The sequence below is a fragment of the Parambassis ranga genome, chromosome 7, assembly GCF_900634625.1.
Source record: "Parambassis ranga chromosome 7, fParRan2.1, whole genome shotgun sequence".
Taxonomy (NCBI): Eukaryota; Metazoa; Chordata; class Actinopteri; family Ambassidae; genus Parambassis; species Parambassis ranga.
In genome coordinates, this window is record NC_041028.1 from 19856698 (window position 1) to 19873228 (window position 16531).

The 16531-nt window shown below is 42.3% G+C and overlaps 1 protein-coding gene across 1 annotated transcript; it reads right to left on the reverse strand.

Annotated features, from left to right (window-relative positions):
- Nucleotides 1–6600: 6600 nt before the first annotated feature.
- Nucleotides 6601–13896, reverse strand: rhoab (ras homolog gene family, member Ab). Its single transcript, XM_028408909.1, has 5 exons — nucleotides 13769–13896; nucleotides 11317–11474; nucleotides 10954–11074; nucleotides 10296–10426; nucleotides 6601–8479 (listed from the first exon to the last, which is right to left on the reverse strand). The coding sequence occupies exons 2-5, from the start codon at nucleotides 11470–11472 to the stop codon at nucleotides 8306–8308; spliced, it is 582 nt and encodes a 193-aa protein (XP_028264710.1). The 5' UTR covers nucleotides 11473–11474; nucleotides 13769–13896; the 3' UTR covers nucleotides 6601–8305.
- Between the last annotated feature and the right edge of the window lie 2635 nt (nucleotides 13897–16531).

A 16531-nucleotide genomic window follows, 5' to 3' on the forward strand; every position in this document is an offset into this window, starting at 1 on the left:
GATGGTGTACACAACATTGTTCTATTTTGTCCCGAGGCTGGGCTAGTTCGCCTCAGTGGTGGTTTTGAAATAACCCAGAATGTGATATTTACTGCATTGTTTTTTCTGACTATGTCGTATGACTCCATGTTCTCTTTCTGTGGGTTGCTATCTTCTCTTCTGTCCTTTGTGTCACTTCTTTTTGTGGCTTTGACCAACACAGAGCTGGGATACTTAGCCACATGTTTTGACCGACGTTCAGATGTGCTGTTGATGTCTCTTTTTGTTCTGTAGAGTTCGGATGACTCCTAGCTCATGTTCTGATGATGGGAATCAAGGAGTGAATACAGTTCTGTGTGAGGGGGGCACCTCCATAGTGAGGCATCTGTCCTCTTCAAGGCATCCTTCTTCACTCTGTGGACTATTCTCTGTGTAAAAATTCCCTGGCTTTATTTACATAATTTCCAAACATGTTATGCTGTAATAGCTGTAGCTTTCATGGCAGTAACCACATACTACAGTGTCATGGGGTGCTGGAGCATATACCAGCTGTCAATGGGCGAGAGGCAGGGTACGCTCACCCCAGTTAACCTAACATGCACCACTTTGCCATGTGGGAGGAAACTGGAGTAGCCGCAGAAAACCCACACAGGCATGGGGAGTATGTGCAAGCTCACAGAGAAAGGCCTCAGCCAAAATCAGTGTTTCAAAAGTAGGCATCATATGTATTTATATATTTCTTTAATTGTTTGCAAAAGTCAGCTTTGAACTTGGGCCCTGCATTGCTCCCGTTCTCTGCATGTCCCTACTTTCAGGTCAAAGTAATGAACCCTACAATTTTACAATCCAGAGCCTGAACCCCCTTAAGAGCCACAGTGGCAGGAAAAACTTGCACAGGACCCAGTTCATAGGTCGGCCAGGTAAAGGAGGAGAAGATGAGGTAGACATTTAAATTACAGTGGATGTATACATAATCAGTTATTTAGCCTTCACTGAAACCAGACAAGCATTTCAATCATGAGACATCTGATAACTTTAACACAATGTCCTTCAAATTCTGCTAATCACCCAAATTGTAGAATACTGTACTGACATGTGTATCAGCTGGTTTATGCTGTGGGCTACTGCCTTGAAAAAAGATATCTCAATCATTTATGTTCATGTTGTTCATGTTTAGAATAGATAGATAGATAGATAGATAGATAGATAGATAGATAGATAGATAGATAGATAGATAGATAGATAGATAGATAAACACATACAATACTCAAAACATACATTGTTATTTCACATGAATATAGTGAAATAACATTCCTTGTCATGTTATGCTTGTTTTGGCCAGAAGAGGGAGCTGGCTTCTTCTTATAAAAGCATGGCACCACTCTTCTTTCACCTTCTGCATACTAGTTCAGCTTGTGTACGTTTTTAAAGTGGAAATGTCAACAGTTGTAATCCAGTTGATGACAAAAAGTAACTGATCTGCATGGAAACCTATTCAAATAAAATATAACAAAATATAGGCTAGAATAAAAAATGAAAAATGAATAGCTATAATTTAGACAGCAAGATTGGATATTTTATTGCTGTATTGTGTGTTTTTATTTCAGAAATCTGATCAGAAACACCTGTTAGAGGACTCTATGTGTCTTTATGGAGGCTGAGGACTTCCCCTTTAACTCTGTCTCTCCTTCCCAGCACACTGCGTGGTTTCCCCGCCCCCCACTCGTTGCGCTCGCTCCCCCTTTCCATTCCTTGTTTCTGATTGGACAGCTGCTTTCTTCTTCCTTTAATCGCATTGGATAAGTCAGGCGGGCAATGAGCACATATTGGTTAAAAATAGTTGGGCTAGCGAGTGCTAAAAATAGAACAGGATATAAAGCCGGTGGTGGAGGCGCGCGGCGCGCTGGTCCTTCCGGTTTGATAGACAGGAGGAGCAGAGAGAGAACAGCAGCTCAGGCTGTAGGCGCTGCACCAGAGACTGTGTGTGTGTGTGAGAGAGAGAGAGAGAGAGAGAGAGAGAGAGAGAGAGAGGGAGAGAGAGAGAGAGAGAGAGAGAGAGAGAGAGAGAGAGAGAGAGAGAGAGAGAGAGAGAGAGAGAGAACAGCAGCTCAGACTGTAGGCGCTGCACCAGAGACTGTGTGTGTGTGTGTGTGTGTGTGAGAGAGAGAGAGAGAGAGAGAGGGAGAGAGAGAGAGAGAGAGAGAGAGAGAGAGAGAGGGAGAGAGAGAGAGAGAGAACAGCAGCTCAGACTGTAGGCGCTGCACCAGAGACTGTGTGTGTGTGTGTGTGTGTGTGTGTGTGTGTGTGTGTGTGTGTGTGAGAGAGAGAGAGAGAGAGAGAGAGAGAGAACAGCAGCTCAGACTGTAGGCGCTGCACCAGAGACTGTGTGTGTGTGTGTGAGAGAGAGAGAGAGAGAGAGAGAGAGAGAGGGAGAGAGAGAGAGAGAGAGAGAGAGAGAGAGAGAGAGGGAGAACAGCAGCTCAGACTGTAGGCGCTGCACCAGAGACTGTGTGTGTGTGTGTGAGAGAGAGAGAGAGAGAGAGAGAGAGAGAGAGAGAGAGAACAGCAGCTCAGACTGTAGGCGCTGCACCAGAGACTGTGTGTGTGTGTGTGTGAGAGAGAGAGAGAGAGAGAGAGAGAGAGAGAGGGGGGGGGGGGGGGTTGCATGATGGCCGCTGCAGTTTTGTTCTGAGTGTCTGTCATTTCCCCAGACACATCTAAATCTTTACCACTGCTTAGGTTCCTTACTGAGCCTGACGTTGTCATGTGTCAAACTCTTTCAGACTGAAATTGAATTCATTTTGATTTGTAGTGTCGTACAATAGAATGATCTGTAGGGTGCCTTACAGAAACTAGCACTTAGGTAAGAAACATGTGTTCCCTGTTCTCAGCTGAATATTATAGCACACACGGCTGTACACTAAACAATGTTGTCCCATTTTTTCAATTCCCTGGAGTGAAGTAGTGTTTTTTTCATTTGAGCCATGCATCCAAGGCTTTCTGTCTTTTAGGTTTACTAATTTTAGTGTCTTGATGTTGGATTGGTTTTTATTCAGTTGTCTTGTTTTACATATGTTATTTTTATTTTTCCACAGTGTTTACTTATTCTACAAAACTAGGTGACATACTGGATGTGAACCCTTGGTCTCTGAGTTTATCCCATGTTTTTAACATTCTCTTGAACTGGAAGAAACTTTGAGCAGGTCTTATAAGGGGGACCCTCCTGCTGTTGGCCAGGTAGAGGAGGAGAAGAAGAGGTAGACAGGACAGAGAGGATGAAGGAGACAGAGAGGAACAAACAGAGAACAAACATGACAGGTTGTTGATGTCAAGCAAGCTGAAAGACTAACTATTGTATTTATATCATGAGTTAATTCTGCTAGGAAAACAAAGATGAACCACAGAGATCGGTGTAGTCAATAAGCATTGGAATATTCAGGGGCCGGACTGCAGGTCAGCATGCAGGTCTGGAGGCAGAGAGACCTGCAGAGAGAGAGAGAGAGGTACTACGAGGAACACAGCAAATGATGGTGATTCAGGTTTATGACTGCTCTAGGCGTAGGCCTGTAGCAGCATAGCTGTGCTAAAAGTTAAGATTTTATCAGCCCTATGACACCTGTTCTACCTGTGGCTGAGGCCATGTCAACAAGTGACTGTAACTATACCTATCAGCCCTACACACTATGTTTAAGGCTAACTGTACGCCTTTCTGAACAGAAAGGTTTTAAGTCTGGTCTTAAAGATAGAGGCGGTGTCTGCCTCTCGGACCCTGATTGGTAACTGGTTCCATAGTAGCGGTGCCTGATAGCTAAAGGCTCGTCCTCCCATTCTACTTTTATGAATTCGAGGTACTACAAGTAAACCTGCACTCTGAGATCTGAGTGTTCTATTAGGAACATATGGTACTATCAGGTCCTGCAGATATAATGGAGCAAGTCCATGAAGAGCCTTGTAGGTTAGAAGAAGGATCTTGAAGTGTATTCTTGAGTCCACTGGGAGCCAGTGAAGAGACGCTAGAACAGGAGAGATATGATCCCTTTGGCTGCTTCCTGTCAGAACTCTAGCTGCTGCATAATAATGTGGACATGCGTAATGTGGACATCCTGACAATAAAGAGTTGCAGTAGTCCAGTCTAGAAGTAACAAAAGCATGGAGGAGTTTTTCAGCTCTAAGAGAGGATGCTCCTGATCTTAGCAATATTACAGAGGCGAAAGAAGAAGGTCTTAGAGACCAGTTTAATATGAGAGACAAACGACATGTCTTGGTCAAAGATAAGGTTCCTCACAGTCATCCTGGAGGCCAAAGTTATTCCATCCAGAGAGAGAATGTTATCAGATATTCTAGTTCTGAGATGTTTGGGGCCAAAAACAATGACCTTAGTTTTGTCTTAATTCATGTGCACACTGCACATGCCTGTGAAAAGTGCTATATAAATATATATAGCCTCCTCGAAACCTGTTTGCCCACCCTGCTTTTAGGGTAAAACCCATTTTGCTGAAAGGACTGTAGAATAGTGTGGAGAGGTATTTTGTGTGCAGTACCCAGTGATGACAGAAAATAGAGCAGAAGGACAGAAAATAGAGCAGAAGTTATATTATATGATATGAGTTTATATGCTGGTGTTGGTGAAGCCACGTTTAGCTGATAGACATGAAAACAGCCTGAAAAACAGAATGATGAGCTGTAACAAGATTTAAAGTGATAAGAGCATAGAGAAGGGTGGCAACAAGATCATTGGCTGAGAGAAGTGACATCAGTTTAAAATGAAGGTCCAACAGCGTGGGGAAACTATTAATTATTGAAGCATGATTTGCAGTACAGAAATGTGCAACTTCTGAAACATCTTTTTATTGAGACACTCAGATCGGGCTGCTTCCCCAGCAATGACCGCATCAATGGAGTTTGGCATGAGGGCCATCAGTCTGCAGCACTGCTGAGGTGTTAGTGAAGCCCTGGTTTTTCTGTGTGGAGCAGCTGTTTCTCATCTTCCTCTTGACAATACAACATAGATTATCAGCATTCTTTATGGGGTTCAGATCAACTGGCCAATCAGGCACTGACGTCTCCAGGACTCTGAGCCGTGCAGGTCGGATCACAGCCAAACCTTCTCACCCTGGACACAGACTCTTTGAACCACTCCCCTCAGGCAGGAGGTTACGGTCCATTCGGACCAGAACCTCACGCCACAAGAACAGCTTCTTCCCCTCTGCTGTTGGACTGTTAAACTGTAATTAATGCACTGCTCTGCACTGTCACTTCACAAGGTCACTTTAGTATAGTCACTGCACAATGATGACTTTTTGCACTGTTTACACCATCTTGCACTACTTGCACACGAGTACCACCTCACCGACCCATGTGGTACCTGTTACATTACTACATCATTACACTGTTCCATTTGTTCATATAAGAGTCTATGTTTACCATTTCATCCGCCATTCATTTTGTGTTCTGTTCATTGTATGTCTGTTATGTCATGTAAATTTAGCCTTACCTTGGTTTATTTACTTAATTTTATCTTAGTTTTATCTTATTTCATGTTAATTATTACCTATATGTTCTTTGTATGCACCAATCACTAAGGCAAATTCCTAGTAATGTGAACCCCCTTCACTTACATGGCAATAAACACGATTCTGATTCTGATATGTCACTGGCAGCAAAGCTTTATTAGATTTTTATTATTATTAGATATTAGATTAGAGTCTGTTTTCCAAATGAAATGCAAAATGTACTCTTTACTGCTTAAACTGCCTTATTCCATTCATATTATGTGTGATCCCAGCTCTTCCCAGCCCAAGAGCACAATGAACAGGAGATGTGTGTTACAGAAAGTAATTTATTACACAAACCAAAGCTAGTTTACAAATAGTTTCCAGTCATGTGCGTGTGTGTATAGTTTACACAGTCTGTTCCTTTATTTACATCACTGCTTCAGCATCGGGAACCAGAATCTAAAAAAAAACAATAAAACTACAACTAAAACTGATTTATACATAAGGGGATGGAAGTCTTTTTCCTGTTTTGTGTCAAAAGCCAGCGCTTGTGGTCCTTATAATGGTTGATAGGCCAGCCTTTCTCCTGACTGCAAGGATGACAAAATCACTAAACTGTAAATCGTCAGAAACAGTCAGAAAAAGCACAGAAGAAGAGAAAAGAAACAAAAGCAACAGCATGTATGCATTTTCCCTGGTCTTACACCGGTTTTTAAATACTGACAGACAACATGTTTGACTTGAGCTGTATAAAACGTAAATAAAATCAATATTGTGGTGGCCTATAATTAATTAAAATTATGAAAAATGATCAAAGGTTGAAAGTGAAATCATATGCTATTATCCAGGTGACCTTCTACATGAATTTTAACAGCATGGCTCCACACAGTCTGGGTGTTAAACTGGCCTGCCTGCAGCCCAGACCTGTCACCCACAGGGTCCACAGACCACAAAGGACATCATGAACTGTTGAGCTGCTCAGGACTGAGTTCAGAGTGAACTACAGTGTGTCCTTAAACACACAGTGATGCAGCGCACTGGTAAACATGACCCTGTTCTAACTCAGTGCTGGCATCAAATTCATATACTATTAGGAAAAAACACAAAAAAATCCCATTATTCAACATTTGATATGTTTTCATCTTTTTTAATTAAGTATAGTTAACTTAAATGCAAACCACTGCATTCTGTTTTTAAGACACTTTACTCTGTCTCCCAGCTAGCTGGACTCAGGACTGTGTAAAAACAGAAGACTTGACTCTGGCACAGACTCCTCCCTGTAGGCCAGGAAGAACAGGAGGAGGGCACAACACTGTCAAGACAACCCAAACCTGTCAGTAAACAAGAGTCAGCAGAGGCCTTGGAAAATAGAAAGTAAAAAAAGTACAAATTAACAGAAGATTTTTCAATCCTCACTCTGCAGGTCACCGACATGTTGCTAAACACTAGTCTATCCAGATCCAGAACCATTTTCTGTTTAAAAACATGTCATGTGTCTAACTGTTTAAGGAGATGACGGGTAACAACAGTGGCTGTAGACGTATGTCTCTGCACTTTTTGTTCTCAAAAATGAACCGGTTCTTGTCACTGACAAAATGATCATAGACGTTCATTCTAAATAAGGAGAAAGTGATGTGTATGCAAACACTCCTCTCCTTTGTCCTGACCTAAAAAAAACAAGGGGCACCAGCAGTCAGCTCTGTGAAGCTGAGCCAGAATTCTGCTCACTTAGGTTGTACTTTGCAGGATAGGAAGCTACCTTTGTCATTCAGTGGGACTGTTTCACGGCCACCTCCACTAAATCAGACCAAAGATCAAAGACCACCTGCATCTGTTAAGAATAACCACAGCAGGAGCCCACAGGAGCTGATCTGCAACTAATCTTTACATTACCCTCTATATAAGGTTTATGAACTGAAGAGGAAACAGATGCTAATGAGACCGTTTTCAATGAGGATTTAATTTAAAAACAGCAGCACGGTTCTCTTTAAATCCAAACTGCACACTGTCTACAAACAAAGCATTCTATATCAAGTGATTGTAATCACCATCTAATGTGATCACCTCAGCAGGCCACAGAAACACACTACATGGCAGTGAGATTGACATGTTGCTCTGCACCTCTAATAACACATGACTTTTAATACTGAACGATCTTTGTTGTTGAATTCAACTACAAACCGAATGTGTTAAACGCAGCATGCTGAGGGGGTTACTGGGTATGCCAAGTTCACTGGTTCATTGTCAAATTAACTACTGCATAAACAATCATAAAATTGCAGAAGTCTCGCCCTGCTACCATGTCTGATCCTGGTCACACACACTGGTAGTGTGATTCACTCTTTCCAGCTCCACACTACCATAGGACCACCTTCAGTCCTTTTGAATAATCCATCAATCACCCCAGCAGGAAAACTGTTTTTGTGCACAACATCAAATTGACCATTTAGGAGGTTTTATAAAAACAACCAGGATCTCTGGTCATGATCTTTGTCAGTTTAAGTGGCTTGTTCAAAACACAGATGTATCAACGTTTGCATGGTGGCAGGTGTACGTTTCCCACTCTGATTAAACTTGTATGAAAGACCCTAATGGTTTGCAGTGGTAGTCATTTACTGTGCTCCGTCTTCCCCACCCACCCGCCTGTTCCACCCATCAAAATGTCCCAAATCCAAGTTTGAGAATATATTCAGTCCAAACTGCCAGTTTACAGCGGTACTCGTATACTGCACTTATTCCTTCCCATCCCTCTCCAATCTAGTAATCCCTCCCAAGCCCCATCCCCAGGTACAGTAGTCCAGGGTGAAAACAGTCCAAATATGTCGGCCATTTTACAGCAGCACACATTTACTGCTTTTCTTCCCACGGCGGGCCTGCAGTGCCGCCCGGGTGGCCATCTCAAACACCTCCCGCACACCATCTTTGGTCTTAGCGGAGCACTCCATGTAACCAAAAGCTGCAATACGGCCAGCCATGTCCCGCCCCTCCTCTGACTTCACTGGCTCCTATTGGGCGAGGAGGAAAACACAAATTATGTAACATTTAAATGCTGTTGACAAGTTAGTTAATTGCAACATGGGCTCATTTACTGAACACCTAAGGCCGCATCCACATGGAGACAAAGCCATTTCCGTTTCCAAAATGTTTTTGACAGCATCGTTTCAATAAATGCGTGCGTGCCATTGACAGTAAAAACTATGGACAGAGCTTCCGTGACGTCACCCGTTTGTTTCTGAAGAGCCGTTTTAAGGCTCGGTGGGAGGTTCCGGGACGTGATGACCGCCGCCATGTTGGCAGCGCCACGTCCTGCAAAACTCTCAAATATGAACAAAGAGGGGGAGCACGAGCGGGGTTTAGGGGGGCGGGCGATCGTGGAAGCAGGAAACTCACGCTGTGATAGGTCAACTGTCTGTCACTCAAGCGGCAACGCCCATAATTAGGCGTAATTTTAAGTCTGAATACAATTGAAACAAGTGGGTTGTAGAAAAATTCACCCCCCGTACAATTGACACTAGAAGAGAACCTATCATCTGAGACCAGAGTGGGTTTTGTACCAGGCTGTGAACATTAGGGATGTCCCGATCAGGTTTTTTTGCCCTCGAGTCCGAGTCATTTGATTCTGAGTATCTGCTGATACCGAGTCCCGATCCGATACTTTCAAGATTCTCTATAAAGGCGGCAAATAGCAAGTCACTCGTTGCAGCAAAACCTGTGTGTGTGTGTCCAGAGCGCCACACTAGGTGATTTCAGACAAGCAGCTCATCGAGACCTCGAACCCTGGACCTCTCGCACCAAAAGAAAACTGTCAAACCCTACACTACAGGACACAGAGCCACCCTGCACAGAAGGCGTTAACTTTGAGAGCCCTCATAAATATATATCCGAGTCCTGATCGGGAGGCAAAATCCAATTCCAATCGAGTCTGAAATCACGTAATTAAACATGTTCATTTCTGCATGGGAGTCTATGGGAAATGACTCGCTTCTGGAGCCAGCCCCCAGCAGTTGCAGCGTGAATTACAAGTTTTGACACTTCCGCATGGGCTTCAACTTTGAGCCCCGAAGGTTGTCGCTTGGTGCATGCACACAATTGACAGTAAAAGCTATGGACAGAGCTTCTGTGATGTCACACTCCAAATACAGACAAAGAGGGGGAGCACAAGCGGAGTTTAGGGTGGGGGGTGGGGGCGATCGTATTAGCAACTTATCATATGAGACCAGACTGGTTTTTTGGATGTAAATATGTCCATTTCTGCTGTGAAGTCAGCCATTTTAACATGGGAGTCTATGGGAAATGACTTCTGGAGCTAGCCCCCAGTGGTTGCGGCATGAACTACAGCTTTTGACACTTCCGCATGGGCTTCAAGTCTGAGCCCCGAAGGTTGCTACTTGGTGCACATGTATCCACACATAACCACTGAAAGCGCTGTAGTACATGTGCCAGGCCAATAGGTGGCGCTGTAACATTACAACAGAAGCACGCAAAAAAGCAGAAAAGACGTGGGGCACACAGAAAACTCGTGCAATGTAAACAGAATAACATTGCTCGCTGTAGAAGTTATCAGAGGAGAGGAGCACAAGATTGTGCTGTAAATATAACAGCGCGTGCGGTTTAAGGGGGTGGTAGGGCTTTGCCGTCAGAAAAGTTGCGTATTGGGCATGCACACGGGAAAAATGGAAACAGCGCTTTCAAGCGGTGTTTTCGGAGCACGAAAACACCGCTTGAAAGCGCTGTTTCCATTTTTCCATACAATACAAAATTTTTACGGACTGGGCCCAAATCAGATCTAGGTAGACATAACAGTTAATATGATTTAGGTACCTGCTTCATCTTGGCCAGCTCTCGGCGTGTGTGCTCGTCGTTCCGTAGATCTTTCTTGTTACCTACAAGGATGATGGGGACGTTGGGACAGAAGTGCTTGACCTCTGGGGTCCACTTCTCTGGAATATTTTCTATAATCGAGAAACACCAAAGACAAAGGAACAAATAAAAACACTTCACCTGAGAAAACCTTTAGATGTGTATTTGCATAGGATGTGTTGTCAGGCTACTACATTTTGTATTTTTCTAGCTGTGGGATTACTCCACACCAGCAGGGAAAAAAGAGCAAATCTTTTATGTCATGTAGAATAGATCATCAGTTTACCACTAAACAATGGTAGTACAAATTAGGCATTGCCGGCTGCCAGTTTTTAGTGGAATATTCTGACTGGCCACGTTACGTTCATGTCTATGCAGTGTGATTCTGACATGTTTTCATTAGAGAGAACAGTGGGAGGCTCAGAGCAGCAAAAGCCTGCAGTATCAAAAATGCACTAGCAAATTAAAATTTGTGAGAAAATCCCAGCTGATGGTGGCAAGAATGAGACGCAGAATCCGGCCAGCCCCATTGGTGATGCAGTTAGGTCACACTTCAGACATGAAGGGAAGTATGTGTGGGCAAATGAGAGATGTGGGTTGAGATGTGAGTTGTACTAACCCAAGCTGTCAGGGCTGTCTATAGAGAAGCACATGAGAATGACATCAGTGTCAGGATAGGAGAGAGGTCTCAGCCTGTCATAGTCCTCCTGACCGGCTGTGTCCCAGAGAGCCAACTCCACCTGACATCCAAACACATTAGTATAACTGTAGAGCATTTTAAGTGTTTTACTGACATTATAGTGTCACAGCTCTCTCAAATGAGAAAGTGAAGACATTAAGGGTGTGTTAACACTTGGTCCAAACTAAGGCAGAACTTTGTTTCACTCTTCATGTGCATGTCAATGCTGCAAGTTATGTAGATTCAACTTACGATTATAAATCATGCTTAGCTGATAGTAGTCAAACAATGAAGTCATCTCACCTGTTTTCCATCCACCTCAATATCAGCAACATAGTTCTCGAACACAGTGGGGACATAAACCTCTGGAAACTGGTCTTTACTGAAGACAATCAAAAGGCATGTCTTCCCACAAGCTCCATCCCCCACTATCACCAGCTTCTTACGTATGGCTGCCATCCCTGTTGAAGATAAGAAGCAGGAAGGATGAAATGACAACTACCACATATACATGATCTCTAAAAAAACATTAATGACTGCTACCACTGGGAGAAATACACAAGACACTATACTAGGTGTAGGACCTGTTTAAATCAAATGAAAGTGATGTGACATTTGTGTGTGTGCAACACTTTGCCACAGAACAACCAACCTCTGGAGGTTTCACTACTATGCACAACTTAAACAATGGCAAAGAAAACTCTCATTTATCAGGAAAAAAACCTTGCCAATGTGTGTATAAAGTTAGAGTTCACGCCGCAGCCTCTAGGGGCTGGCTCCAAAAGCCAATCAATCCCTATATACATTTTTTAATAACTTGTGGCGTCCCATGCTCACCATAGCTACACTCACACTTCCCCTCTGTCTGTATCACAACAGATCTGAACCTGCTGTAAAGGTTTTGAAGAATCCAGAGACGTGTCTAATCTCCAAGGTTTTGTGATTAGGTGTTTTTGAGAGACACAATGTTCATTAACAGTACTGCGGCAGTGTGTAGACGACGATGGATGTAATACTGTAGAGACTACAGAGATATGCTTAGGTGCAGGCCTCCAACAGTGCATCACCTTTTGGCAAGTGTGTTGGAATGCTTGAAAAGCTGAAGAACCACAAACCACAGCACCACCCCCCCCCCCCCCCCCAAAAAAAAAGAAAAGAAAAAAACCAGAAGAAGCACAGACACAACAACATTCCAATGTGTGTCGTGACCCGGCCAAAGGAGAAGGCTCAACAATGCAACCATCGGTAGCTCTGTATGGCATCAAAAAAGCCAACACAGTATCATGTTGGAGCTTTGAGGATTATGCTTAGGAGACAGACTGTCCAAAGAAAAGCCTAGGTGAAGACCTTGTCTCGCAAAACACGTACACAAAGTTATTGGACCAGTCATCAATATTCAAACATTAACACAGCAAACTTTTGTTTTACAGTCACCTGCCATTTGTTTCATGATAAGTCAGCTAGACTCTACAAAAGGAAGGTCGATGTAAATCACCTAACGTTATGAAACCATCCGAGTCAAACATAAATATATCAAATCAAAATTAGATCGAATGTATCTTTGGTCTAGATATACTTTGACGCAAATATCACAACATCAATTGTATTTAACTGTATTAACTCTTCTCCTGCCAAACCGAGTGTACTCAGTAGTCAGAACACTCAACCAGATGTACTCACTGCTGGTAGAGTGTTTGGACATCCAGCCCCTCTACCTTACATAGTACAGGTTTGTATCATGTGCAGATAAACGGTTCTAGTGCTCCTGAATGACAGGGTATCAATTTAATCAAGGTGAATGTTGAACAGCTGGATTGGCCTAATCAATTAGTGTCTCCTGGATACAGCTATAGTATTTGGAATAAGTATAAAATAATAAAAATTCATTTTATCTTATAAATTAATTATCTTTTTGTGCCGGTCAATGTGACCTGCTTCTCTTTAAAGCAGCCAGCTACTGGGTGGGTCACCAGAAAGATGGCGTCATCACACAGGCAACAGATGGCTAGTGTGTCCGCAGTGGAAGAACGGGTGAGTGGCCCAGATCCAAACTATACGGTAAAGCGAGAGGCTACACGATAAACTACATATAAACACAACTTCTTAGTGGTCAGGCTGTTCACAACAAACGTCTTATTTGAGATCTTCTAATTTGAATAGCTTCTAAAGTTCAGTGTATTCCGTTATCACCGACATGTTCCAAAAATGAACAAAACATACAAAATAATAACGCCTAAAGCGCACTGGTGTATTTGTTTGTGAAGTATTGAACATTTTAACGGGAAACCGCTGTAAAAACTACGGCTTATTTTAGCACACACCCCGTACACTGAGTACGCGGCGAAGGCGTCTAATCAGCCGGAGCAAGTCAGGAAAAGAGCCTCATTGTTTGTGTACGGCTCGTCGATCTAGGCCAGCCTTTGCTGTTGTTTATCAGCCTGACTAAGTTTACCCAAGATACCACAAACCAGTAATATAGGTCGAGTCATGTGTTTATGTGACAAGAGTTTCTACATATAGTAGAAAACAGTTTCGTCCTCAGCCCAACTGTGTGACAACTGCGGAAGAGGCAATGTGGTCGGTTAGAGGAAAAGCTAACTTAGCTACTACAAGCTAACCTAGCTAGCTATTAGCCTGGCTATCACGGCCCCTCTCAGCTCCGCACAACTTTAACAATTATTCTATCCAGGCTCGGTTTCTACGATGGGAAAAAGAAGTACATCACGGTCATCGGGAATTTCAGAAAGTAGTTTACCTTAACTTTAGTGGCAGGAATCCGCTTGATAGCAGTACAGTGTTTCTGTTCGCCGGAGCAGAGTTGCTTCTCTAGCCAGCCCAGTCGTTCGCCGCTTCCTCCGGACTCAATCCGATACAATGAATTCTTCACGGGAGCGCGCCGCCAGGGTTTGTAGTTTGTAGCTGGGGGAGGGGTGGCGGGCACGAGTCTGACAGCCACACCTGCGCGGGCACGACGTGGTATTAGCACTTGTATGGAAATCTGTTATGTTGTTGGATTATAAAGAACCATAAACACAGACTATTTTCACATGTGTCGTTTTAAAAATGAATCATGAATAACACGCGTGCACATTTGGCACTGCAGGTCCACCCAAGACCGAATAGTGACTCCCGGCATGTGGATGCGCAAATATGTAGGTGGATAAACTGCGAAAAAATGTTTGCTCCTGGAATATTCAGTAACGTAAAACTGGACCCAAAGTAAACCAGCCAAACTTATTTTGAGGAGCAGCGACACCTGCTGTAGACACGAGGAAGATAGAAGTCGTCCGTTAAAATGCATAAAAACCTGCTGTTTTGCTTATTGCACAAATTTGTCACATTCTAAAATACAAATTAAAAAAAATGTCACTCATACACAATTATTTCATTCCACCAACCTTTCCTTACAGCATGCATTTAGCGTGACCTGTCTTGGCCACCATACAATGTCACATTTATTTTTTATCAAGTTGCTTAATTTTTCCAAGATATTGTATGTGGAGGAAAGTTGGACCACAGAGTAAAGTTTGCAGCAAAACACACCATAAATAGAAAGAACATGCTCCTTCAGTGTATCCAGGTGGTCAGCTGACCCCATTTTTTGGGCATATAATGTTAAACCCAGACCTGAGAGACTGTTAAGCCAAACATCTTGATTTATTATTGCATTTCACCCAAACATTCAAGTGAACTGATTGCAATTTTGCAAATATTGGATTGGGTTTAGGATTAACAGAAGAAAAAATGTGTTCACTGCCCCACCTAATGGTCATTCAAGGTAAAAAATATCAGAATCAGAAAACAAATTAGGAAGAAAATACAATCAAACTGTAACCTGTTGTTTATTTTTTTTAATTTGTCTGCGTGTGTGAACATAATAAACATCACCTATCATAATAACAATATATAACGTTTTCACTGTGCCATTATTTCTTTAGCAAAAATGGAAAAAAAAAGTGTTCAATACTGCTTTCCCTCTTACTGCTTCCATAGAATCATCTGCATCTGAACAAAGAACAACACTTGTGGAACAATGTCCTATGGACACATGAGACCAAAGAGGACTTGTTTGGTCTTAATGTTCACCACCATGTCTGCTGAAAACTAAACACAGCATTTCAGCAGAAACACACCATCAAGCACGGTGGTGGAGGTCTGATGACTTGAACTTGACTATGGTTTTGCAGCTACAGGACCTGGACACCTTGCAGTCATTGAGTTCTAGAGACAAATGTGAGGACATCTGTCTGCTTGGTGGAAATTGGGTCATGCAACAAGATCCAAAACAGCAGCAAAGAAGAATGAACCAAAAATCCTTGACAACAATGTGAGGGACTGATAAAAAATACAGGAAACCATTACTTCAAGTTATTGCTGATAAAAGCAGCTCTACAAGCTACTGAATCATGGGGGTATTAGCATTGAACATGTTGTGTTTTGTCTGTTGCTAATGCTATTTTATTTTTGCTAAATAAATAATTGCACAGTCAAACAGGTTATTTGTTCAGCTGATGTTGTATTTCCCTATAATAAAGCCCATAATGACTTTATTTGTATAATGTTTTTCAACAAAAATCACTGAATTAGAAGAGGGGTACTAACTATTGAACATGATTGTGTAAAATAAAAATGTAGACCCACACAGGTCAAAACAGCAATGCGTCCAATCACTGAAATTCTATGCAATTGTCCTTTATTTCATACAGTCAAAAAAATGCACTGAATTTTAAAATAAAACCAAAGTCTCAGCGGCAGCTCCAGTGGATAGAGAAAACAAAAATATTGTGACAGACAGCCTTTAATAACATAAAGAAGTAGTGTTCCTCCACAGTGCCTTTACTGTCCCAATCATTATTTAAAAAAAGAAAAAGAAAGAAAAGCTTTTTTGGCAGGGCGGCTAAAAGATTCAATAACCATAATATCTATCTATCATCATCTGAACCCGCTTTGTGGAATGTACACACAACCTTAGTATTTCAGTCTTAAAATCGATGATCCAGCCATTTTGACTGATTATATTCCATACATATTGTTACTCTTTGGTTCAAGTTTCACGTGAATGAATACTGTGCTACGAAATGAAGTGATCACTCTTCATGTGTTAACACAAAGCTTTAATAATCAGTGAATTCGTATCCTGACCACAAGATTAGCAAATGAACTACATAATATCAAGTTTAATTGTGAATCTCTTTTAATTGCCTGGTTAAAATAAAAGCCTTTAAAATGAGATTTTTAAACTTAATTTAGGGGATAATAACCAGCTAAAGGCAGACACATTTTATCAGCCACTTTCAAACACCAATAAAAACATCCTGTTTGAAAATCAAGCATGCTTATGGTTGGCCTTCAACAAAGATGTGTATGAGCTTAGTATGGATACGTTGCAATAATTGCTGTGAGTGAACAGAAGTGACATAATTCCACATCCTGGCCAGCACTTACTCCGGCTCTTCTCCTTGAGGTCGTTTACGGCCGGGACAGATGGGAATGCAGGTAAAAAGACAGGAAGAGAGAG

Coding starts and splice junctions, on each gene's coding strand:
- rhoab (XM_028408909.1), bottom strand. CDS start 11,472: ATGGCAGCCATACGTAAGAAGCTGGTGATAGTGGGGGATGGAGCTTGT. Junction 10,427..10,953: donor AGACAGCCCTGACAGCTTGG/GTTAGTACAACT, acceptor TCTCGATTATAG/AAAATATTCCAGAGAAGTGG. Junction 8,480..10,295: donor AGCTGGCCAAGATGAAGCAG/GTACCTAAATCA, acceptor CTCGCCCAATAG/GAGCCAGTGAAGTCAGAGGA.